This window comes from Netta rufina, assembly GCF_964035555.1.
Source record: "Netta rufina genome assembly, chromosome: 14".
Lineage (NCBI taxonomy): Eukaryota > Metazoa > Chordata > Aves > Anseriformes > Anatidae > Netta > Netta rufina.
This window is the reverse complement of record NC_140137.1, coordinates 6,916,803-6,944,664: the sequence shown is the minus strand read 5'-3', so window position 1 is coordinate 6,944,664 and position 27,862 is coordinate 6,916,803. Positions and strand designations below refer to the sequence as shown.

Sequence of the window (27,862 nt, the reverse complement as noted above, 5' to 3'; positions counted from 1 at the left end):
TGAAAAAAAAAAAAAAGGCACCAACATCCACTTCCAGCCCCTTAAATCCATTTCGTGACATTTTTGTTTTCTAACCCATTTTACTGTCCTTAATTTCCTGCCCTGTCCTTACTGTAATAGCTCTTATGGAAGTTGAGGACTGGAAATAATGCTGGTGGAGCACAGGAATGGGATGCCCAGCTTAGAAGACACAACTGAAAAATGTACAGCACAATTTTAAAAATAAAATTTTGGAAGAAAACAGAGAATCAGGGATAAAAGATAAAAAAGCAAAAAGATTTTTTTTTTCCTTTTTTTAAATAAAAGCGTGAAGTCAGCAAAGAATAGGGACCAGAGAAAATCCATCTGGCCACATGGATGGTCAAAGATACGTATCTTGTCAAAGATATGTTGCTACCCAGCCGGAAGAGATGATAATTGCTGTAAACCAGCACATTTCGAGATTTGTTTTTAAATAATAAAAACAAAAACAAACAAACAATTAGAGCAGAATTAGAGCAAATTAGAAATCCTGAATCATGTAAATTTAGGAATAGCCTTTGTCTCAATAATACAGATATACTTGTGTTATAGAAATCAAAAGGACAAAAAAAATCACACAATTTAAACTAAACTTTCAAAGATGCTTAAGGTGTCTGCTACCAAACTGACATTAAAAAGTAGGAGAAACAATCATCCAAATCCCCTAAAAGAACTTTGAAAATATCTTCCTTGCGTGATAATTGTGTTTCAGTAATAATGAAGACAGCAATTTGTTGGGAAGAAGGCTCGGTACAGTCATGTTTTAATTATTTCTTGTACATTATCATCATTTACAATAAAAGCTCTCTGTGGCTCAATGACAGTGATTGGATATATACTTTTCATTAGAGCTGGACAAAGGTGAATAGTTAAAAATAATACACATACTGTTATGAATAAAAGTGCCAAGTTTTAGTTTGCTGTGATTCATGGAGTCGTGTAAGTTCTGAGTGTTCAGAAAAATATGCAGATTCAGACTTTTTATGCTTACACTAGAATTTACACACTACATGGAAAAATCTCACTACTTATATGTATGTGTGTGTGTATCCACCACAGTGAAATCATAACAGCAGTTAAACAAAAAATCCAACAGCAGTGTTGGATGCACATCTTTCATTCATGTTTCAGTTATTTTATCATGTTATACCAAAAATACTAAGCATTTGGGTGAACATTCTGTTAATCTACCTCATGAAAATCACTTCCACATATATTTGATAATAACTGAAAGGAACCCTAAAAGGCTTACAAAGAGTTTGTGAAGGAAAGGAAAGGTGCTTGCTGCCAAAATAAATAAAAGACAATTAGGACCAGATGCCCAGGAGAGACTCAAGGAGCAGATGGAACTAAAACTACCCCAGTCTAAATGTCTCCTCGCCTCTTACCTATACAGGGAAGGATCAAGACAGGTGGGTAGCTACTGCTCAAAAAGATGACCCACAGAAGAAAAGAACTGCTGTCGTTTCTGGGTACAGTGCCTCACTCCTTGCCAAGAGTCCTGGCCTGAAGCCACTTCCCAGCAGGCCAAGAGGAATACGTGACACGGCTGTTCTGGGAGGAAGCAGGAGTAAAAAGGATAGAGCTGGAGACAGACAGAAGAACAGCATGTGGCTTTGAAAACCAGTACCCTGGGTGAACAGGCTAGGCAAGAGAAAGTTTAAGGAACCAGACTGGGACCTTAGGTCATAGCCCTCCAGAATCTCATCATCCCCTGCAGCCCTACTGCCTCCTTCAAAAGCCCTTGGTTCCCCTTTACCTGTCTTCACCCGCACCTTCCTCCTCACAGCTTAACCCTCCTTGAACCTGCTCTGCTCTTGCTACAGAGTTGCTAAACATGGCTAAGAAGGCTCAAGGTGCCTTGCATATTAGAAAAATTTGGTTTGAGGCTAGGTATTTTTTCAGCTGGCTTTTACCCCGTCACATGTATACCGTTTTAAGATGATGGTCAAAGCAACCAAGGGCAGTGATGTTAAAAGAGGTACTCAATAAATTTGTGCTAAGACTATGATGAAAATACAGCCATTAACAGATTATCTGCCTACCTAAAACTTCACCCCTCCAGAAACAATTTAAGATGAACTCAGTAAAAGGTACATTCATTAGCTTCCAATGGAAGTGTAATAAGAAGTCTAGGACCTGATGTGACAGCAGCACTTTAAACTACTGTCAAAAGATCTAAAGGACAGCTATTATATTGATATATCTCAAAATATTTCTGTACATTGGAGAATACCTATTTAATGCAACCTTTAAACCATAAACTGATCAGTGGCTACTGCAGCTACAAGTAGCTACAGCAAGAAGCATTTCGAATTGTTTTCTGTTAATGACAGAATTCAATGAGGGTGAGTTAACATCTTAATGTTTTATTAAAAGTGTATTTTAAGAGAAAAAGGTGAATGATTTAATCACTCGCGTATCCTGTCCACTGCTCTTCAAATGTGTTAAGATTAGTGTCAGTAACAAATCATCAAAAATGCTGCCAGACTGGATTGCCCCATCAGACTCTGCTTGTCGGATTATGCATCAGTATGTTTGGGTTTCACACCCAGATTTTCCAATAGACATGCTATCACTGGGAAGAAGCTAGTTTATTAATTAGCACAAACATGAGTGTGTTTGGACAACAGCTTCACAGCCAGCTCTTAAAGATACTGACTGAATTGTCCAATTCAAGCTGTAACATTCATTCTGCAAAACGAAAATGATCTTCAATCTGATCAATGAACAATTCATAAACTGCATGTTTTGAAAAAAATACAGTAAGCCACAGAATAAGAGAAAATACTAACACAGAATGTGTAATCTCAAAAGCAGCACTGAGTTCTGCTTTTTATTTACCTGGTTTTCCTTGTAAAAACCTCCATGTAACATTAAAACACTATCTTCTCTTGATTTACAGTGCTTGTGCAAAACGAGCCACATCTAAGCTAAACACAGGTAGTACATGTACTTATCACACTTGTTAAATGATATACTGCTATTTCCTCAATTAGCAAGTGCAACATGGATTTCCTTGCAATGGTATGAATGAGTAGAAAGAGGGAACAAACTGATTCATCTGGTCTCCATACAAAAGTCCTCTTCTCTCCTTTTCCTCATTTGCTCAAGTTTTACTGTATTTTGAAAACAACAAAGTGAAGCCTAGCTAATTCTATGTCATGAAATGCTTCCAGAAACTCTGCAGTAAATACCTATCAATATTTTTCCTTTCATCACCCTCATTTACCTGTCTACAAAGCATTCTCCGCATAAATATCAAGGTTTGATGGGTACTATTGTTATCCTAGGGCAGGATGCAACACTCAGCTTCTGGTTTAGAGGAAGCAAAACATTTATGCCTTGTTTTCCATATAGAAGTTAAACCACGTTAGCAAATGACCTTGTCTTAATTGCTTCTGTTTCTCAAGGTTGGTAGTCATGGCAGCAAAAGACAAGTTCATGTTTAATACTGTCCAAACAGGTCATGGCTAACCTGGCAATGCCAGAAGAGATGCTTCCCTAGTAGGTCTAAGTCCACAGAAAATATTTAATGGTTATATAGGTTAGATTGAGGGGACATGAAGTTAATGACAGGATGCAATGTTTTCCTCACCGTAGAATGAAGACCTAAAGTACTCGTTTCTCTTTCTCCTGGCACACACACAACTCATTGTCTCCTGGAACTTCCCATACATTTAGTGGATATTCATAATTGTTTGGAGAGACCATTTTGTTTTGAATTGAGAAAAAAAATTATTTAGATGGAACTTCTGAGTCTGGAGAAATTCTCAGGTCCCACTAAGGACATAAGTAATAAAAGAGAAAATCCTAGAAGTTTTGTTGGACCTATGGACTGCAATAGAAGCACAAGAAAAAGAGCAATTCTCTAGGTTTATTCTTCAGAAGTACTGCAATACTTGTCTGCCAGAAAAACGCACCATCTTATCTCTGAGATGAGAACGGCTGACAATAATGCCCCTTGTATCCTTCAGTATGAGTCCTTAAAATCTTTCCATGTGAATCCATACTTCTAAGAGCAAAGTTCGCCAGATCTTGCCAAAAAGCAAATCAAACAAACCTCCCCAAAACAAAGAAAGATTAGCTTAACTTGGCCAGCTCTCTGCTGTGAATCATGCTGAAGCTTTACAGGTAATCTACTGGCATCTGAGGGTGCAGGAATGAGAAGCAGGGAATGGAGGGAACTGCTTATTCCAGGACTGTCCCTGAACAAGCATCTACAAAATTTCAGCTTTATCCTCCCATAAGCCATTTCTAGAAGTGATGCAGGCACTCTGGAGTACCTATCTATCTCTAAGTGTTTATTTAGAGGCCTGCGGTACTTTCAGAAAATAAGATAAGGGTGTTTTTAAAAATAGTTATTCCTTACTTGAAATATTTAAAATTTACAGAAGACATTACTCTAGCAGAAGGCAAACTTAACAACATAAAATAAAACATGGATTTAAAGTAAACATTAAAGACAAAACAAAATACATATAGAATAGAACCCAAGGATAAACTCACATTTTTGTCATAAACGTTTCTAGAACATGGTTGTCATCTGTTATTCCTAAGACTTCTGACATTCGGGCATACACCTGGAAATAAACATTTCAACAGTAACATATTATAGACATTTACAAGAACCAGCAGTTTAATTTATTCTAAAACCTTTCCCTATTTTTGCAGGAGAAAAGTACAGGCACACATGCCTGCTGTTCCAATCTAGCTAAAGCATTTGTAAGAGATCATTTACACACTGTATGATGTGTTTTGTGAATTTTGGAGCCAATCAGCTTTTAAGTGCCCTTGCAAACATTTCTTCCCACAAAAGAGAGAGAAAATTTTCACATTAAACTCACTTTATGGTTCACAGAACAAACACGCCTCTTTTCAAAAAAGTGTTTTATTACCAACGTTGCAAAGGGACAGAGAAAACATTCTTTTGTTGGTCCCTGTCCTCAGTGGGATACGATTCAGCACTGTCCCTTAGCTTCCACTTTCACGTTGCTGCACTACCAGTCACAAACTAGAGAATCAGGTACTCCTCAGGCATTCAGTTTTGTGTTCTCCCTTCCTGGGGCAGCCAAGTAACTTCTAGTTGTGTACTTTTTCCCTCTGCTTCAGATCCATGAGAAATTACCAGCCAAGTTTTCCAGCACCCCACCTACCAGGTCACACCGCTGTTATGATGCAGCAGCAAACACACAGCACACAACAAGTGTAATTTTTTACTTACAGTGTAATCTTCATACATTTTTTTTGTAGTTTTAGTAGCCAAACATTTAGTTCGGATAAAAATGTTTATTTGGATTAAATCAACTTGAGAAATAAAAGGGAAATGAGCACTGCAAAACTTCTCAATGCTCTGCAACTCACTCGAGCCTGAGCTCAAGTAGCACTGCTATTTGCTTACGACTAGGCTAAATGCAGGTCGGTACATTTCATTTCGGTCATTTCAACCTTTAGTGATACTAAAACAAGTATTATGGGTTACATGTAATTCTTCCGCATTACATGATCGAGTCAAGTATCACCAAGGTCTGAAGCGCAGCACGGAGCCCAGCACAGGCAGCCTCAGTTCCCCAGCAGTGAAAGCCTGGTGCCATCTAGCTGTCAATTTTGTTCGCCGGCATTATATATTCTACACAAATACCAATGAACATAAGATAACTTAATACCTATGTTACTGTATCTAAATTTGCTTGTACCAACTTCTGTTCTGCTACTGATGCAATGCTACAACTTTGGTTAAAAAGCAAACCAGCAGTATTCTACCGCTGCAGAAGTCAACAAAAAAAAAATAAATTGTATTTTCATGTTCCCAAAAATGCAGTTTTAAATTGGGAGCATAATGAAGGCATGAGCAAATCAACTTGCAGCTGTAACCAGAAATTGCATCAACATCAAGGATAATTTACTTAACTTGTAAGGTAAAATATCACCTTTTGTAATTGCATGAATGCAGTGTTCTGTGACAGAAGTCAGCAGCGAAAGGACAATCAAAATATGAAAAAAGGAACATACTGTTTTTCAAACCTTGCAAAATATCATATTCACACTGTAAATGCAAAGCTATGATTTGCAGTAAACTGCAGCTACAATAACATATTCAAGTATAAAATTCGTATATTCCAATCTAAGAAAAAAAAAGCACCGCTAAACAGCACACTGCTGAAATGGAGCAGCTGCAATTTTAGCGACATCTCCGAATTCCCTTCCTCGGGAAGGGGAAGGAGATGGAGAAGGAGAAGGGGAAGGAGGAGGGAAAGCAGCCGGGCGAGTGCGACGGGAGCACTCTCTCTGTTGGCAAACGGGGCTCTAAGCCACGGCTGAGTTTAACAAATAAATACTAAACCAGCAGTCAGTGTTGACAAAGAGCAGTGCTTTAATCCACAATTATCCTTGTAACTCTTACTACTCCTTTTATCATCCATTAGCTTTGATTCCCATTATCCCATCAAGAACTGTGTCAACGCTTTTGTCCCTGGGGATTTCCCACAACTACTAGGATCTGACAGCCAAGCTTGAGTGCTAAGCAGGATCATTACCTCTTAAATCCACTTATCTGATCCACTGAATAGTAAATTGAAAAGCTCATTAACAGCAACAATCTGATTTGTTTTCGCATGTGACAGGGTCATTTCAAGTCAGCATGAATACAGTGCTGGTAATAAAAACTACTACCCGGTCTGTAATGTGACAAATTGCAAGCTAAAATAAACGTGATATTTTAAACACCTTCTTCAAAATCATTTTCAAACCGAAACACGCTCTTAGGATGTAAAAATAGAAGAGCAAACAGCCCCCAACCACAACAATGAAATGCCCTTAGACTTTTAAGCGCTATAAAAAATTAATGATAAAGCATTTTGGACAGATCATAATAAAAAACACTTCAGCAACAAAGACCGTGCTACGTATTCAAAAGGAGGAGGAAAACACTGTTGAAAGGGGTCATAAAAGGATGTGGAATTGCATGTGGAAGTGATCTCATCCTTGTTCGCATCACGGAGCCGCAGAGGTGAACGCGGAGCTGGGGAGGCTGCGCCTGCGGGACCGGGACCGGGATGGGGCCGTGCCCAGGTGCCCACCTGCTGGCTCTCCCCCAGCCCCGGCCTCCCCCTTCCTCCTGGCAGCGAGAAAGAAACAAGGCTATGTTTGCAGTTCCCCCCGGAGACTTCGAGTAAGGAGCAGGATAATTAACTTTCAGTAGGAAACAACCAGTTTAAGACTTCTGTAAAGCCTTTACACAATTATTCCCAAATCCTTACAACTGTGGGATTTGTAGCTTCCAATACAAACCCTGCATCGACACACAGCGCTGGGCGAGCACGGCGTGGTATCGCCACAAAATGTGAGCTTCTGAACCATCAAATATCACATCATTATCATCATCTCAACGTACATCGGTTATGAATTAAAGGGAGAAATGCACAGAAGTGGTAACAGGAGGCTACAACATTAGGTAAGCTTCACGGGTACAAGCACTTAACCAAAGCCCTTAAAGCAAGCTGGGCTGATACCACCACGTCAACCCAAAAGCAACAGCACTGGCTGCAACACTCACAGGTGACAGCAATAGTCATGGGAGTGGTGATAAGGAAAAGACCAGCAAAACACCTTCAATAACAGTTTCAAACATATTAAAGCAAAAAATCATGGAATTGGTCAGGCTGGAGGAGAGCTGTGGGCTCACCAGGCCCAGCCACCCCCGACCGCGTGCCCCCACTGAGCCGTGTCCCCAAGCACCACGTCCACACGTCCCTTACACACCCCTGGGGTGGGGACCCCCCCCAGTGTCCCGGGCAGCCCGTCCCAGCGCTCGGCCACCCTCTGCGGGACCAAATTCTGCCTGAGGCCCGCTCTGGGCCTCCCCTGGTGCAAGTTGGTGCCATTTCCTCACATCCTGCTGCTCGTCACCTGAGGGAAGGGACCAACAGCCTCCTTTCAGGTAGTTGTAGAGAGCAACGAGGTCTCCCTAAACCTCTTATTTTCCAGATTAAATGACCCTAATGCCCTCCCTCAGTCGCTTTTCCTAAGTCTTGTTTTCTATCCCATCCACCAGCTTCCTTGCTCTTTGCTCCACTTCACAGAATAGGGAAATAGATTTGTGAATAAATGTATAAAATGAAAGGCACCTCAGTGGAATTGAGGTGTTTAAGGGAGCCAGCAGGTTCACCAGCTCTGGAGCTGGTGTATCTTTTACTACCTAGCAGCTTTACCAGTTATCCAAATCGCATAACCTTACACTTCCCATCTACTTGAACCCCACCTGCTGCATTTCAAAAAGAAAGAAAATAAAATTGTGGAAGCAACACTTTATAAAGCAAAACATTCGCATGTAAATACAACTTCAAACAGAGAAATAATGTGGTAATTACACTAAAACTTTATTTCTCTGACTTCTCTACTCTTTGGCCCTAGATATGTTTAACTTTGCTTTGTCTTTAAGGTCTTCTCTTTTTGGTGCTATCGTTATAACTCTGAAGAAGCTAATTATGTCAATTCTTAAATGTGAAGCAGATTACAGAACTGGGAAGCTCAGAATATGAGTTCCTAAAGGTTGTATGGCTATATAATGACAGTCACAGAAATTCAATAACAGCACTGTATGGAATGTACTCAAACGCACCCCATGAAACAAATTAAAACAGAGCAATGAATCTCTCACACTGTGCAAATAAGAAAACACAAGAAAATGTTGGTTTCTATATGTTTCATAAGGGCTATTATAATGAATTAAGATTTTGGATAATGAATCTTCAGAAAATTACAGTAAAGTTATTACCCGTAGGCACAGCATAAATGCTTAAGATATTATAACTTCCTTGAAGCTCTGCAGGCCTTGCTGCAGAGAACTATCAGTGTAACATTAAAGTATTTTGTCATGAATACTGAGGGCAAAACCAGACCTTAACCATATTTGCTCCAAAACTGATAGCAACTGCATGGAGACAGCTGCTGCTGAAGAGGCTGGCGTGGCTGGGCTGGAGAGCAGCTCCCCACACAGCCCACCCCAGTTCTGCAGGCAACTCGCCCAGTGTCTGGGCTACCACAGCAGCTTCCTGGAGGTGCCACCTCACCTCTCTGATACCTCTACACTAAACCCACTAAGTTCCATGCTAATTGAGACTTTCTTTCCAGGTATAATTTTCACCGTTTTTTCAAATTGAAATCTGGTATTTTAAATTTTAACATGCAGAAGCTCCATTACATGCAATTTGGAAGCTGGATTTCTGCTGCACGATCAATGAGAAACTGAACTTAGTCCCCTAATTAACTGAACTTAGTCCCCTAATTAATGGATCAGAGTGCCAGATCAACAACTTTTGCCTTCCAACCAAAGTAAAGGCTTAAAAAGCCTTCACTTTTTTATCTCATCCACAGCAGAGGAAACCTCGGTTGCTCATAAAGCCTCCACTCCTGACCAGCTGTCTGAAAAAGGTAACATCTCCAAACACTCCTAACTCTGAGTCTAAGCCCAGAGGATAATCTGTTGTTATATAGTTAGCTCCCTACAAGAAAAAAAATCCTTAATAGGCCTTAAGAACTTGCCTCAAATAGTTTCAGATGGGATCTCTGAAGAGCAGATGAAGTTGGGCACTGCACTATACAAAAAGGAGGCTGTCCTCCCACTTGGTGCCGCATGTGTTTGTAAGCAACCAGAGGAAATACATCAGTTATATAAATAATACGGCATCTACTGCCTTATCTACACAGCCAGCTTAATCAAAATACTATTCCTCAGTTGACAGAGACCTACCATAAAACAACGTTTAAAAATTAGGGTATTGCTACTGCAACCGGGTGGAATGTTGTAGAGTAAGTACACCGAGTGGCTCAGAGTCATAGTTACAGATGCTATTTCCTTGGTAGTCTCCTGAAATACTGTGTCCCCGTGAGTCCAGACAGTACGAGGAATGAGCAGTTCCCTCATGGGATGTGTTCCAGGCCCCTGCTTTCTTAGCTCCGTGGAGCAGAGGATTCACAGGGTGTGGGTGTCATTCGCTCCCTGCCTCTTGCTCCATTGAGTGCCTGAGCAATGCCAGCAATAAACCTTTTCTTAAGTGGAAATCAGTCTTTTCATTTCAATGACTTCCTCTCAGCTTTTGTTTTTATTTATTTATTCATTTTCCAATTCCTCTATTTTTTGAAAATCTTGAGAGAAAGCCCTATAATTCTGGTGGACTTGCTACGGGAGCTGTACTACCAACTAACTGATGTTACCACCAATGCAGCATGAGGACCATGCTCTGAAAAGAAACCAGTTTACCTGCTAGGTCTTAGCCAACTGTTAAAAAGGAGTTTAGCTTTAGAAGTCTTTAGACTATCATTCTTGTAAACCACTGTTACAGATTTCTAATTCCATAGCCTCTTTTTGTATTAATAGATGTTACTTTTGAACATCATCCCGCTGATTTTTAGTTTTCAAGGCACAGTTCTAGCAGTGTACAGCTTTCATGGAAAACACAGACACTGCAGAGATTCAAGCCATCTAGGCAGTCACCTATTTGTTTTAATAAGAAAGTAAAATGCTGCTTTAAAAATCCTCTAAATGATTGAAATGAAACAATACCATATAGATTACAATACACAAATAGATTTGTTCTTGTACTGGAGTCAGAAAACTCCCAAACCTGAAGTAGCAGTAATCTATGTTCTTACCTGCCCCTGTCCAGCTTAATTTTATTCAGCTGCTTAATTGCATCTAAACAAGTGGCCCACTCAGCATGCTTACGTGCAAGCAACTTGACCATTTGATATCCTTTAACACCAACATTAGTTTGGCACTTAAAGACAAGTAATAAAAATCATAGCTATTTATTTCTAAAATTTCTATTTCTAAAACTATTTCATTGTACTGACTTGAGCATAGCTGCAGGTGTTACGCATCTCTCAGGATCAAGCCCTAAGCACACCAAATTTAGTGATATCACATATTTTAAAAAGGTTTTGCACCGGAGCTGTACATCAGTGCTTTTTGCACATTTATCCCACGGCATAAGGAGAGGTGTTACAGCCACCACAGCTAATACTAGCAATTTGAACAACCCTCTTTGGCAAGCCAGAAATAAGATAATTGTTCAACATAGGCTGGCTCTTCTGAAATACTGGAAGCATTGCCTGTAATTATAGACATCTGTCATTGCTAGCCACTCAGTAGTAACCCTGACATCAATATACAACTATAACACTAAACTGCCTGCAGGCATAGCAATGGAAGCCAGATACGAGAGGCGGGCAATCATCTGCCTCATCCAAACTATCTGTCAAAGGTTCCTAACCACAAATAGCTCTTACGTTTTGTATCCTTAGGATAATATGTTGATTTATTTTAGATCCTCTAATATTTACAGTCTAGGCCATCTACTAAAATAAAGAAACAAACCTTATGGCTAATGGAGGCAGTTACCGTTCAAAATCATCACGAAAGGTCATAGCTCACCACTCAAATGTTAAACACTGATGGCTGTTTTGAACATGCACCTGTGTATAAACTTCCCTGCTCCCTCCTCCAAAATCATACGTGATCATTTCCAACTACAATTTACAATGATTGCTCTTCTCTTATCAGCCAACACTTCAGACAACATGAGGAAATATTTACATTTTGAGCACCTGGAATTATCTTTGCAAAAATGCACGCGGTTCGCTGGACATACCAGTATGTTCCAGTGTCCTGGGGTTCACCAGGTCAGTACAGAAAATGGTTGGTGTTTTGCAGAATTATCTTTAACACCCAACTTTGAAAAAGGAATTAGTATTAATCATATAAAATATGTTTATGGATTAGATACTTCATCAGCTCTTAGCAGGAAGCTAAATTACACTCTTGGCCAAGGAATAAAGTTTCTTGAAATTCACGGATAAATGTGGATCATTTCATTTTAATTTTAAGGTGAAGAGCATGCTGAAACCCTCCATCTCTACTTTTTTTGTCTTCATTTGAAAATCAATCTCAGAAAGGGGCAGAAAAAGATTGTAGGTTTAAACTAATTAGGAATTAACATCCTTACAATTATCATAATTTGTTATTAACAAAACTGTGATTTCTTAGTATGATTCACAACAGCCTCTGCTGAAGAGAAACTATTAATTACTAGACAGACAGTTAGCTTACAAGTGAGCTGCATTTTAAAAACCTCCTTTAAAATACAATTGCTAAATGCCTTACAGTGCTGTAATGTGAGACAGGTTCAAATCTTATTACTTCACTGAAATTAAAACCTAAGTTTTAATACTGTTCAAGTCGAACAATGATTCCACACTTTATTGCTTTTGAAATCCCTTGATGATCATAGGAAAAAATGCCCTCGAGAAAAAGAGACTCTGTTTTCGATAAACAGAAAATACAGTTTGCACTCTTAGCCTCTTTGTCATCACAAAAAAAGGATTTAATGCCAATTCTTTAAAAAAAGACTTTTTTCACAAAATGTGCACCTTGTGTGCCATTTGTAAAATCAGCTCACTTTCTTTTATTTATTACTGCAGCGCGGCAAGGCAATAAAGCAGCTACTGATAGCTAATAAATTACATGCCTTTTAAAACAATTCTCCAGCTACAAAAACTTGTAACTACAAAGGCTTACATTTACATGGTACATCGTGTGAAATGTCTACATTTATGTTCTATTTAACCACATAAGTAAAATCTGACCCTTTATTAAACTGCCAACTCTGAAGCATGGGTTACACATGAGATTAAACAAAGGGTAACTTTTTAAGGCTCTCCTACGGATTTACATAATTAAACTTAAAATGCAACTGAAAATTGGCCTAAACAGTTCAGGTGCAAGCTATTTTAAAAATTAAATGCATTTTTAAGTATGACCTTCAAACTACCTTCAGGAAAAAAAAGCGATCACACGTTTTTCCGACTATTGCATGATAACAAACATTTACCTCTAAATCTAAAAATTGCATAAAGTTTTCAATAATAATAGCAACATATTACTGCAATATAAAACAATAATTTTCCATCACATACCATGAATACCAAGATTTGTATTTTTAATTAAAGTAAATGTCAGAGCTTTGGGAAAGCATTTTTTGGTTAAAACAGATCTGAAACAAAAAAGCCCAGCAGTCTTATTTCTTTAGGATATGTTTTAAATCTATATGTATCTACTGAACTCATTAAGCTGCTCTTAATGTTTTTTCTTTACAGCCTACCTACTAATTAGAGTTAATCTGCACGGAATACTGAAATGCATTGTCTTTTGGTTTTGTATTGCATTATTTCTGGACTGATGTGCTAAACTATTTTCAGACATTTGTTTCTTACAATGTGACTGCCTCACAAATCATTAAACAAAGCATCACGTTCTTTTTAATTGTCTTCATATCTTCATGTATCTGCATTTAAGATGGGCAGTTCTATTAATTAATTTCCTTCACTAAGTGTTATTTCTATAACATCTGTGACTTTGGTACTGCTTTCCTCACAACTTTCCTCATTGCTGTAGTTCCAAAATGGCAGTTCTATAATTGAGCATGAAAACAAACCTTAACTACCTACTAATAATTAAAAGCACTTAAAATACAGCTACTCAATTTAAGAAAACAGCCCACAACATGTTAGTAAAGATGCTGCACGATTCTAAATTCCTCACCAGGCACACCACCAACACGACTATCAATCATTTTGAATGGAGATGCTGTGGGGCAGATCTTTCAGTCTGACTGAGCACTGCTTGATGCAAAATGAGATGGGAAATAGTTTTCAGACACTTTTCCACTCCCTGAATCCTCAGACCACTTTACCCTATGGTAACCAAAGGTCTACTTTGGTAATATGTATTTTCTAGTGTTTTATACATGTAGTAACAACTTAAGAATATTAAGACAATGACATTCATTATATAAAGCCAGACAAAATGGAGGTTTAACCAAGGAGGTTAAACCAACCAGACAGCTGAAAAAGCAATGCAATGTCCATGGTTTCTTAATTCAGGTTAGTCTACTTGTGAGGATGAAACACAGGTGTAATTTTACTATGGTACACAATAAAGAGTGAATGGCGCCTGGCATAGCTATACCATCCATAACTGGATTTTTAGAAAAAAAACTCGAATAGTGGAGAGGGAATTTAACAGGACTTATCAACAAGAGTATGGTTCAAGAGGAGTTACAGATATGTATAAATGCAACAACAGTGATATTCAGACATTGAAAATTCAAATTTTGAACTTATCAGCAAATGTAAGTTGATACAGAGGACACTGGAATCCAGCAAGAGCTTCGCAGAAAGGAATGGCACAGTCTCACCTATGCACACAAGGCATTTGAGAGCTGTATTATATGGAGAAAGCTGTCTATAGCAAGCTTTTGTTAAATTATCGATCATAAATGTAGCTACAAGTTGACACAGCATACTCTAAGTTAAGGACTTCCAAACATGAATGTACTGTACAGATAAGTGTAAAAATAGAGCCTACTCTATCACCAACAGGGAATAGAATTATAGTTACATTTATTGAAAAGCTTACAAAACTAACAAAAAACTAATGAAAGTGATCAATCAAAATTGGTGAAGAATCTTGATCGATAATTATTCTCAGCAATGCGAGAAGTTTCAGACTTCAGCCTCTAATGTTAAAAAGAGGGAGCGACACTGAACTTGAACACTGAAAAACATACAGCATAAACTGTCTTGGCTTTGGCTGGAAAAACAGACCATCATCCAGGCTAAGAGGGAAAAATACAGAACAATTCAAAAGAGACCATCACATCCAACATTTGAATTAGCCACACTAGAGGGCAGACAGTAAAAAACACCATGGTTCATGTTCCAGAATCAAGAAGTGACACCAGACAACCTCAAAGGCAACACCCAGAACAACCAAATTTCATCCATGCACATCTTTGGGTCCTGGACAACTTGGAAGCGTGGCCTCATCACCTACATTCTGCATGCACTTTTTCATGTAGTGCCATCTTTTTATAATATGACTGATAGTAATGGTCTTTAGTAATATACAGAGCAATATTTTGGTACATTTTGCTAACTTCTGAAGCAAACAAGACAGCCAAATCTGTACAAACATACCAGGTAACAAAACACTGTCAGATATGCCTCCACTCTACCCCCAAACAATCTGCAATGCTTGAGAAGCAAAGCAGTCTGGTAAGGCTCTGTACTATGAGGTGCTGACTCACACTTAGCTTAAGAACGGATATTGCAAAATTAATTTAACTCTAAAAGCACATTCATTTAGATGGATGATGTAAAAAGCAAAAATTAGTAATATTCTCATTGTTACTGGTGTTCAGTAAATTCAAATGAAATTGGTTGTTAAAAAAAATAAAAATGCATAAACTTGAATGTAACTGTGCTGATAAGAGCACAGCCAGTATGGGCATTATTTTAATGCTACTTAAATCATCAGCTCCTGAGTGTATTTTTTTACAAAATCTAAAATGATATTTAAAAAACAACTATATGTGCTTCTACATATCTTCTGATAAGCTGTTATTGTGTATTTGACATCTATACAAATCATTTAATACTTAAATTGATATAAAAATCCTGCTTCAGAAATAAAACTTTTGTTCCCATAAGACTGCTTTCTCAATAGAGCTACACGCCTCAAGAAACAACTCGTCAGTAGTGAGAATGCTCTGGAGAAATAATATGGAGCCTTCCTCGTGGCCTCCCTAACTGCAGTTCTTTTCGTCCAAATTGATGCCAACTACCGACTGCTCCAACAAAGAAGATACAGACAAAACCTATGTGGAACAGGTAACTGAAACGCGTTTTTTTTTTCTCTCCATGCCTCAGAAGAATGACAGGTGACAGAAGACAGACAAGTGTTTGCCCTGCTGTGATGTTTAACAGAAGCGCATTCAGCGCTGAGCGGAGTGCTTCAAAAATGTATTCCTCCATTATAGCCGTATGCGCTCCAATTCGAGACTGCACTGCACTTGAAAGCCCCAGAGTAGGACAAGATACCAAGTTATGGAATATAAAGCAGTGGAAACAAACACCGTCATCACCACATCCCAAAAGGGACGCACAGCGTGCTGGGCTGCCCCCGGCAGGCCTCTGCTCAGCGCTGGTGGGACATGCCCAGTGCTGGGCCCCGCGTGGGGCTCCCCAGGACAGGAGATGTGGATGTCCTGCAGCAATTCCTGTGAAGGGCCACAAGGGAGTAGAGTGTCCGACACAGGAGGAGATGCTGAGAGAGCTGGGACTGGCCTGGCCTGGAGCGGAGAAGGCTCAGGGTGATCTTAGCAGGGTGTGTGAGTGTCTGATAGAGACAGGAAAGAAAAGGGAACCAAGCTGCCTGGGGGCAGGACATGGGGATAGAGGCACAAATGAAAATGTAAGAAACTTCATTTCAACAAAAAACAAACAAAAAAACATGGGGCTTGTAGCTGAATGCTGGCACAGACTGCCCAGAGCAGCTGTGGTGTCCCCGTGCTTGGGAGATCCCCAGAACCAAGCCAGCCCTGAGCACTCCGGCTGACAGCTCCAAGCACGAGGCCTGAACCAGACAACCTCCAGAGGCCCCTCCCGGCCTCACCTGCTCTGTGATCTGGTGATACTTTTGTATTTTCTTATAATACTTGCTTTTATGGTAGTTCTATTTCAACCACTACAAATTTTAACTTCAAATGACTAACGTTAACTTAAATTTTACTCTATTTTGAGTTTTTTCTCTGGGAATTACTTTAATCAGCTCATTAATTTATCTGTTAAACTTTTACATTAAAAAAAATAAGAAATACGTATTATTTATTTTTTTTAATATAACTGAAGATACATATAATAAACTTTTTGTCTTTCTTTAAATATAAGTTTTTTTAAATGCACATTTTCTTTAAATGTAGACTCACAAGTAGCAAGATTTTCCTGGAGGATTAGCCTGCATTTTCCACATCACCAGAATGGCACAAAGGAATTGAAGCAGCGTTCCTGCAGCGTTGCAGAAACTGGTGTTACTAAGAACAAAATGAAATAAAATGAAGGTGAGGGAGCCCAGTTATTCAGTTTTCACAGAGCTGCACTTTCAGGACTTGCCCTGTGTCCCTGGTTTGATTCTTCCAGCACTGTTAGCAGGAGGAGGCAATCAGTATTACAGTTGGCACCAGTGCCCAAGCCAGAATGTAGGCACACACCTTCAAACAGCACGGTGAAAAAGACAGCCTATTAATACAAATGACACATAACCTGTCCTAGTATTCTCCCCCATACTATTAAGTCTTTATGACCAACAGAATAACAGCATTCAAATTCAGTATAAGTGAAGGAAGGAAGGTAGTTAACTCTGACACTCTAATAACCTACATTTAACAGTACTGCCTGTAGCCTATGGACACCGAAAAGCATTAAATTGTTAATGGCTTATTTAAAATCTACTTCTGTCAAGCTCAGTCTTTGAGATTTTTTTTTTCTTTTACTTCTCAAGATTATTATTTTTAAAATTCTTTTAATCTTTATGCAATTCATTTTTTAATATCTGCATGGTAAGTGTTGCATCTTTTAATCTAACTGGGACAGACAGGTCCTAGTAAGTCAATTTACTGTATGTGCAAGACCCAGCTATCTGATTAGAAGTTCTGCAATGTTTCCCCTTGCAAAAATACAACTCTGTCATTATTAAAACACTCAATGCAAATATCTCATTTATCTGGGAACTAACCCAGAAGCCTAGGTTAGCAGGCTGGTCTTTCCCATAGACTTCTTTTCGCAGGAGGGTAAGCCTGTTCTCCTGTTAGATCTCCCATCTGAACACATACGCTGTTCTATACTCTTGTAAACAATTAGCTATCTAAACTTAGATCACAGAAAATGCCACTAGAGGGCTCACATTATTATAAAGATATCACATCGTTTCTATGCTTACAAAAGTTTACAGAAATCTGCATTATTCCAGTATTAAAATTCTTCTATGCACAGGAATAAAAAACCACATCACTGCCGAATGTACTATTGGATCGCAATTTAACTGACAACATACTCTGAATGGTCAACAGTCAATTGGGCAGGTGGATGTCACATCAGAAGAAGGTATATGTATTTTCTACACAAAACAAGCAGTTGAAATCCTTGCTGTCTGTACAACACAAATCACCACTAAATGCAGGTCACAGTCAGTGTCATATTACATAAAGTAATACTACAATGATATACTATAGATAGTCTTTCACATTTAACAGTGATTTATTTATTTATTTATTTTTAATTTTAAATCCAGGTTTTATTGGAATGACTGTATTCACTAAATACAAACGTAACAGAGATGCTGTCTCTGAATCACTTCATTAAGTAGGAACCATGAAGAACTGCACCCTGCACCATGATGGTCATTTCCTATGCTGTGCTATTTACTCTGGTAAGAGCAGATCGTATCGAGTGCCATGGCAGGTCAGGCCTTACCAGCCCAGTATCATTAGCTTCCCACTTCAGAGGCCAACACACAGAACTGCGCCATTTAGGACTACTGTTACACTTCTCCCACAGACAGAATAAGAGGCAGGATCTAGCTGGACAGGAATCAACAAAAATTAAAAAAATATATATATATGTATGGTCTAGATTGTACAACACATTTTTATTTCTGTCCACATTAAACTGCACTCCAAGAAGACAGCAAAAAGATGGGATTGAAATATATCTGTCAATTATGAAAGGAATTAGGTTGAAAACATTTTGATGCCAAATGATAAACTCTAAACAAGTATTTAATTTTAGAGCTAAATACCAATAGTATACATTTTAAACAAAAATATTAGTTGACTGCAATCCGTCTGACTTTAAAAAAATCAACTAAATAAATATTAAGATTAACACAACAGTGTGAGAACAAAATTAACGGTCTATGGCAGATGAATCCTCTATTGCACCTGTCCTCCACTGTGCAAAAGAACATCAGCCTGCCACTGATTATTTCTTTTTGACATGATTTATCGCCTACTATTCTTTAAACTTGATAAAGCAAATTAATCTTTGATTGCAGGAGCCACTGGAGGTTGTCATTAGTCATGTAGTTTGGTGAGGCTGCATGTGTTTCATTTACCAGTCACAAAGAAATGAAAGCCCAGCAGCCATCACTGGCTGCTTCAACTGTTTTCCTGATCCACCCAAGAGAAAAGATAACAGAATTCAGTACATGGGATTTTAAGCAGCTACTCTAGAACCGACCCACATAAACAGAACAGAGTATTTGCTTTTCCAGAAAGAATGCAGATGCACTGAAATTTATGTTCCCGGAAAACAAACAGCTAATGAACAATTTCAGCCAATTAACCTACTTCAATCTACCAGACTATTCGGTAGTATGAGCAATATGTTTCTATGTACTGAAAAAAAAAATCTTTACAAAATTATGTACTCATCTAGAAACAGAAAAACTGTGCAAGACTTTAATAAGCTGACTGAAAAAACCCCTTGCACTTCCGGACTGATGCTGGACTGTCCGTGTCAGACCCCTCACCTCTCCTGCCCCAGCACATTTTCAGCCATTTTCCAATTGTGCTCAGTCTCATCGTAACCTTCTACATCCAACTCACCCTATGCCTACTTTCTCCCTGCAGCTCCAAACCCACCTTCCCCCGTTTTCTGGGACCAGTGTGGGAGGCACCACCTCGAGCTAGGGATGAGTGGCCGACCCGGACCACTTCACTGAGCAGCCTTCACACCACTGAGCAGAGTCCTTCTGGACAGAAAGCAACTCCTCCAGATCTAGCTCTGCAACAGCAAAGGTCTGAAATGCAGCTGCAGCATCCCGGTAGTGCCCTGTAGCGTGTCCAGAGAGCAAAGCAGCCTGAGTGCAATTTGGGGGCTGAGGGTGGGGGCTGTTCCCATGCTTAAGTAACCAAAAAGAAAGCAATATTGTACAACACCTTAACTGCAAGGGGCTGGGAGGTATTTCCCTAGAAAAGGTCAGGAATTATTGCCATGAAAAACAACAAGGAACAAACAGAGGAACTCCTATTCAGAAAAACTCCCCCAAATCAAAATGTAATGACATTTGGCAATTCTACTATAATGCGCAAAACTCTATGAGGCAGGAAACGAATAGCCACTGTTAGCAGCTCCAGATGCTATTCTGACAAGTGCCGTTAAATAACAGCCTCATATGCCATATGGACACAGATACGACAAAGAAAACGTTCTTATATTAGGCTGTATTATACATACGTTAAAAAATTGTTGGGCTCACAATTATTTATATATCATTAAATGTAATGGCACAAACCCTCACACTACCTAGGTGTTTCCGTCTACAGTGGAAAGGTGTGTGTTTTAAGGGGTATTAACTGGTGACGCAGACACTGCTACTTTTGAAACTGATCGGGATTTTAACATATAAAACCCAGTTATGGGGCTATACTGCCTACCTTGCTTGAATTATGTATTTAGGAAAAAAAACAACCAAATAAGTAGTGTAATATACTAGCAAGCTTATGGAACCAGGGAAACTACGGAACATAATCATACAACTCAGCTCCTGAAATTTAGTGTTGCTGTTAATATTCCTATCAACATTTTATTATTACAACTCCGTATGTAGAAAAAAGCTCAAGAGTTTTTTCTTCGATCTCTTTCTGTAGTTAAATAAACAATTCCAAATTGTTGTGAAGTGCTTACTCTGACGCATTACTATTTTCTCTCTCTCTCTTCTTTTTTTTTGCTTTTAAACTGAGTACTTTAATTTAGAAGTATTTATATGGAAACTACACTTTGCTACTAGATGAGTTGTATTGCAGAGTTAATAGCAACAAACACATACAAATAAAGGAAAAGCCCTCAAAATATCACCACAGGCTTCTCTGTAGATACTTGAGAAAGCAGAATAAACACTCATTTAATTGTGAATTATGAATAGTAGTTTCCTGTATGAAAATGCATTTTTAAAAGGTGAAAACCTCTATATTCAGTAGATGTTCTGTCTTTTCCTTAGTTGCGCAGATAATTCTATGTTTATTTAACAGGAATACAAGTACAATAACTTACTATTCATATATAAATACATGCTTACTGTTTGGCTCCATTGAGAAGCTATAAATTTCATCTATTGAACATTAGCTAAAAAATTACATGTGTTTATCATCTGGATTATTCTCAGATTAATAGAGATAAATGACAAAACATAATCAGCACCAACTCTGCAACTTAATCATTGCATCTGAGCTATAGGAAACACTTAATTACTCTCATTTACTAGGTGCAATCTAATGAGAAGGCATTAGCCAAATGAAAAGAATGCAGTACAAACAAACAAAATAGTTATACCATCATTAAAAAGAAACTCTGACAGTGCAGGTGACAGCATATGCAGGATAAATTACCATAATGTCCTAAATGCTGAGCTGTCAGCATGCTAATGCAGTGATCAGATACCCTGGGAATCTCAGCACTATAGCTGTCAGAAACAGGTATCATAAATCACCTCTCTCTACTGTACTGCTCATTACCACAGCTTTCTTATACGTGGTTCTCAGCACAATTTGGTACAGCCAGGAAAGAAACAGTCCCCTCATATAACACCCTAACGCATACCTGCTTTTGGCGTCCTTCAGCAAGGAGGGAACACTTCTATAGTCTGCATGCAAAAGTATCCAGGCTCTACCTGTGCCTGTAGACTCAGTTTCATAATGACGGACAAAATGATCTTACTGCAGGTTCCTGCCTTTTGCTTACAACAAATTATGAACATCAAAGTACCACAAAAGCAAAGCATGGTTTCTCCTATTTACACTGCCACTTTACAATTAAAATCATTACTTGCATATATTTGCACCTTGAAATCTTTAAAGCAACAAGCAAACCAGGAAACAAACGTGCTCCAACCAGAATGATGCACCCAAGCATGCAGGTTCGTGAGCCCCGCCTGCATGCTTTACCCTGACGTGCTTACTATGTGAATGTAGCAAACATCATGCTCATTTTCTTGCAAAATATAGTTTTTCCTCCCTGACATGCTCTGGGGAATATAATGGAAGTATGAAACCATGAAACATAAAGGTACATGTTCATTTCTCCCACACATACTCCATACTGCATTTCATGCCAGCTGACTGACAGCTAAGCTTAAGATTCCGCAAGACAATTAAGAATATCCATGACTCTCCTTAGCCAAACAATCCACTAAAGCCATCAAATAGGGCACAGCCAAACACCTCAAAACACACCCAGCCTTCATTTGAAAAATTGGGAGATAAACATTACCTAGGGCTATTGATATTTGAGCATAAATAAATTAAAATATGCTTTAGTGTCTTCTTTTTTTACTCAGAGAGATGTGCAGATGTAGAATATTCATGGCCCAAAATGTACGTTATTAGAGATGACTCTACTAAATGGGGGCCTTTTTGGTGAAGGAAGTACACTGAGCATGTCACTAAACAACCCTTTTGTAACCTCAGACACCAGTTATAGGACATATGAACAGAAGACAGCAGTAAGAGAACTTACGGTCACCTTGCACCTAAAATCCTGTACCTTGGATAGCAGCAGATACAGAGTGGAAGAATTTTTAAGTCCTTACTTCTGTAGAACATTTGAAGACATGCATGGCACATTAAAACACTAAAAAGCAGACCTGGGAAGCAGAGAAACGTGGGCATTCAGTCAAAAGCTTCTCAGCAATGGTGTTCTGCCTCATCTCTGGAACTAACTGAAACCTGAACAATTGTTTACTTCTATGCTAAGTTTTGCTTAGGTTATACTAAGTTTGTGTTCCTCTAACTAAATGCACCACCGAAGTCAGGCATACTAGGAGAAGGGAACAATTTATGAATGCAAAACTCTCTTTTTGACTTTTCTACAGCAATCTTCTCCAACAAAATACCTTTTTTTTTGTAATTACACTTCAAGTGTAATTACACTTGAAAATTGTGTCTTCAAAATTATGACTTAGAATTGAAGAAATAATTGTAAAAGAGCAAATATAGAAGAAAAGATAGTATAGAGCTCTGCTAGGTGAACGTATGTACATTACACAAAATACTGGTCATGCACGTTTTGCAAAGTATAAACCATTGGGTGGTAGTGGCCAGCACTGATTAGGTGTTTGTGTAGTTCTCAGCACAGTGAAACCTAGATGAATTATGGACAAAGCCTATTGACTGTACAGAATTACAAGTGCTGAGTAAATTCTTATTCATATTGTAGATAGTTGAGTTTAAAGTTCATAGTTTTTTCTTTTTTTCTTTTTTCACTTAATCAGATAATGCCACTTCTGAGAAACATTGCCTCATGTCATTTAGGAAGCACATAACCTCAGTATCAGTCACAAATTTTTGGGCGCAAGGATTTTTTATTTATTTTTTTAGTTGTTGTGGCACAGTGATGAAAATCAGTGGAAAAGGTGACTGCAATAATATTTCTGTTTTTCATTTGACCTTTCAGATTTGCTATGCTGAGTACAATAAACATTCATTAAACTTTGAGAGCTGTGAAGTTTCAGATACCTGTGGGTGGGTCCAATCGAGAGTTCTTATATACACACACATTCATCTTATCTCACCTTTATTTTGAGCATCAAAGTCATAAGTGATAGAAATGCTAGGGAAGGTGCAGCAAGTTTGAAAGATGAAACTGTTTGATCTACAACAAAGCAATCATAAATCACCCTCAGATTGAGGGGAGAAATGAACTTTAAGAGCTTGAAATGATAAATCTGAGAATTAAAGAATATTTAGGTTCTCAAAATACACGAGAAGAGATCTTACTATTAAGTGATCTGATTTTCAGGTGTGTTAAATTCCTACCAATTTTGATGCCATTAATAATACTGATCACTTCCAAAATTAGGCCAACAGGCTTTTCCATTCATGTGTGTTAAATATTGTAGCAGAAGCATGATACAGAAAATATTGTTCAGATATGAAAACCTAATCATAATTTTTTACATTTATACTTGTGGGGAAAACTCTTCACCCTTCTTAATTAAGATGTTGGAGAACAAAGCAGAGCATTAAGGTATCTCGTTTACATGAGACTTTTGTATGGCACAGGCTCAAACAGAAATTGGAAAGTTTCTGTCTGTATTATGCAGATAACGCCCATGTGCAAATGTGTTTGAGAGGGAGAATTATTTTAACACAGCATCTTGTATTACTCAAGCAACCGTTCATCATCGGTTTACTAAAAGGTATTATTAAGTCATTTGTTCCCCAGAAACAAGATGACACAGAAAGGAAAGATTGAGAAAGCAATCTGATACTTCCAGGTAATAAAATATTTTTGAACTGATTTCAAAGATCCAGTACTGAATTTGGGTGACCGTTTTTATACATTGGTAATTGGCAATGGTAATTCCATTCTTCTGTAAATGCAAGCATATAGCTCTTAAGAATTTTTGGCCGACATATAAAATCTACTTACAAATCAGTAACAAATACTGATTTCTGTCAACTGACTTTAGAAACAGCAGTTATAAGATGTAACACGGTCTTGGGTTTAAAGAAGATAAAGTAAATCCACCCCCGAATTTACCACTCATCACATTCCCAATACCTCTCTTTGTTTGCTCATGAAATCCTGCAGTACCTTATGCAAATTGTAAAATACTTTTCTGAAAGATAAAAAGGACAGAGCTAGTTAGAAAGTTAACACAGAGTGGGCAGTGACCTCTGTATAGATAACAATATTTGTATCATTAAATCCTGATCAAAACCAAACTTAAATCATTTTCTGTTCTTTTATGTCAAACATTATGTTACTTGAATTTTATAGATCAAGTGTTTCTTCCTTATGTTCTATACAGGAATTAATAACTAAAAAATAAATAAATGCAATTACCTTTTTTCAAGATCTAACTATTAAGGATATGAAATAAATGTAACATTTTTAATTCACATAATCTGGTTCATAATAATTTTTAAACAAAATTGTGGACTGGTACAAACAAACAAACATAACTTCATGAGGCTCCTTTGTTGTAAGAACCAATTGTCTCCTAACAGTCCCTCACTTATCTGCTGATTGAGAGCCTTAACTAAAAATATGGCCCAATTATCTTTTAACCAGTGACAAATCTGTACTTGCAGAAAATGGAGTAAGGAAGAAGATAATGGAACCTAAAAAAAAAAAAAAAAAGAAAAAAAAAGAAGAAAAAAAAGACTGCAAAGTATTGCAAAGTATTAGTAGGTGAGGACAATATGTGAAAGACTCAAAGTACATTATAAGTCTTCTCAAGAAAATAAAATTTATTGCTTTTCAAAGATGACATATTCTAGTAATTCCATGTTTATTTGTTTAAGTGGGTTTTAAAATCAAATTTTCAGTACTAACAAGAGAAAACAGCAAATACGAATTATTGAAGCACATGCTAAAAATCTTCTATATATTATAGACATGTAATGGGATTTTTTTCTCTATCATAAGATATTGCAGGGGTGGACAGATAAATTACTGTCTATATTCATAGAATAATAATGAAAAACTACTCTTTAAGGGAAATCCTTCCAGATCTGTATAACACTGGTGACAGCAGCAATCAACCTAAGAAAAAGCAGTCAGTCCTTGACTGATAGCCTCATTCATTTTTATGATGAATGAAGTATATTAAAGGAAAACAAATGCAAAAAGTTTGTTTAAAAACACTGTGCATATTCATGCAGTAATGTGTGACAAGCAAAAAATAAATAAATTTAAGTGGAATATCATTTGCTTGTTAGGTCTGTTTGATATAAGCAAGGAAGTAGCTATTCAGCATTGTCATTGAGTATCAATAGAAATGAATACATAAATTCAATTTATCTGAGAACAGTAGACTTGAAGGACCATAATTTCAAATACTGTTTTTAACTCAAGATTTTGTTTAAAAGCTGTAACAAATATATGGAGCCCTAAAGAATGGGGCCCTAATAATAAAGGCCCTAAAGAATTTTAAAATACCTTTAGCAGTTGAGGAGGAGTTAAGGAAACTTATGCATTTGCAGTACAAATAAAAATTTCAAAACACTGACAGAACTATCTCATTTAGAACAACATGGATTTCTCTTTATAAAACATTTCCTAATGCAGGTTTGTTTATAACGTGTCTATTTGTGAATCCTGTTATCAACAGACAGAGCACTGCCAATGACCTGGTGTGCATAATGCACCAAAGTAAGGTGTTGCTGAAGCTGTGAATGATGTATTATATACATTTATTATTTAACAAATCATAAGCACTTTTTTTAAAAAAACACTTTCTGAGGAAATGAGCAAATTATTATGTCTATCTCTTCACAAGAAACCCTCTTTGGGCAACTATCAATTGAGTGTGACTGTAATTGATAACCTAAGCTGATTTTACATTCTGTTACAAATCCAGGTTCAAAAGGTTAATTATGGCCCGGCCACAGCTCATCCGGAAACATGAAGCTGATTGCTGTATGCCTATTTAATGAAGATGTACTGCATGTATTACAGGAGCTCACTGACAAATGATCAGGACCTCTAACATCACTGCAACAAGCATTAACATCCACTCTGTCAGTTTAACTGTCAACGTCATATTTACAACCCTGCCACTCTTTAATTCAGAAAATGTATTGCTCTTTTAGTCCTCTCAGATACCTTTTGCTTCACTTTCTTATTCTATTATATCCAGGGGTCAATAATAGCGTGTCAATCCAAAATGTGTTACCTATTAATATCCAACAAACTTAACAAGAGGAAGGGTCAACACTTGGCTACTTCTGCAGTCACCTTCCTCGGGAGCACTGAATTCAGCCACGCGAAGTCGTCCCAGTGTATTTAAATGACACCCATCCAGAAAAGCAATGCATTTTAAAGACCTACAGAAATTAACATAACAAACCACTTAAAAGGCCAGAGATGACAGAACAGGCATTGCATTCTGAATGAAGAGTTAATTCATTTCATCCAGAAACATTTCAACCTGGAAACAGGACCCTCTAACACGCATACCACACGCTTCCTAGTGCAGAAGAAAGGGGTTTACAATTTAACAAACAACGTCCAAGGTCAAGGAGCAGAAAAAAGCCCTCAATCAAACACAGCACTTTGCACTACGGGAACTTTAGCCCTGCACTCAATTCTCTTAGTGAAGGGGAAAAAAAAAAAAAAAAGCAAGCAGAAGTTTCCCGCAGATGCACAGCGTGCTTTTTTATTCTTTGCTCACAGACTGAAGATGAGGCACTACAGCAATCTCATGGAGATGCTGAGCATCAAGATTACCTGTCTGGGTGCACTGGAGAACAGTACTAGTATTTGCAAACTTAATGAGACCACATATTAATAAAATCCTCTTTTGACCTACTGTTTTGCACTTCTTATACAAAATGCGGTCACTGACAGTAGCTTAGAAAATAAAGCAGACAGTAGAAAAATAATGCCAACCAGTTCCATTTTATCCAGATAAGTCAGTGAGGATGTTCGAGCTGCAGAAACACGACTGCCTTCTGAAGAAATTCTCCCTTCTTTTCCTCTCCAACTTGTAAACCTTTGATGCAGGGTTTATCTTCAAGTTTCATTTTAAGATAGAAAAAGGACACAAACACTAAAAGTTGCATTCTTTCAACTTTATATTCATAGATTCACAAGCATTAACACAGGGTTTTAAAAAGAAAACTGTAGAATTCTTTTCTCTGTGATTTAATGATGTTAAACAAAGTTCAAGTATATAAAGAGACCTAAAATATATAAAAGGGACTTTGAGGATGCTGAGTACAGTTTCTTACCAATACAGGCAACCACGTCACTTAATCCTTTTATAAATTGCTCAAACTTCATTTTAAAATCTGTTAATAATTTTCCCTCCACAAGCTCCCCTCTGGGAGGTTCTTCTGGAACCTCTGTCTTTTGATGAGTAGAAACTATTTTTGAATTTCTAGCCAAAGGTTATTGATAGCCATATCCATTTGTTCTTGTGCCAACAGCATCCTTAGTT

At 37.9% G+C, this 27,862-nt stretch overlaps 1 protein-coding gene across 1 annotated transcript in view; it reads right to left on the bottom strand.

The window, feature by feature from the left end:
• The window catches only part of RANBP17 (RAN binding protein 17), a gene marked incomplete at its 5' end in the record, with an annotated part of 162,403 nt that overhangs the window by 72,913 nt on the left and 61,628 nt on the right, over positions 1 to 27,862 (bottom strand). Inside the window, one exon of the mRNA XM_084295198.1 lies at positions 4,531 to 4,604. Coding sequence (XP_084151324.1) covers positions 4,531 to 4,604 — 74 coding nt within the window. The remainder of the gene's footprint in view (positions 1 to 4,530; positions 4,605 to 27,862) is intronic.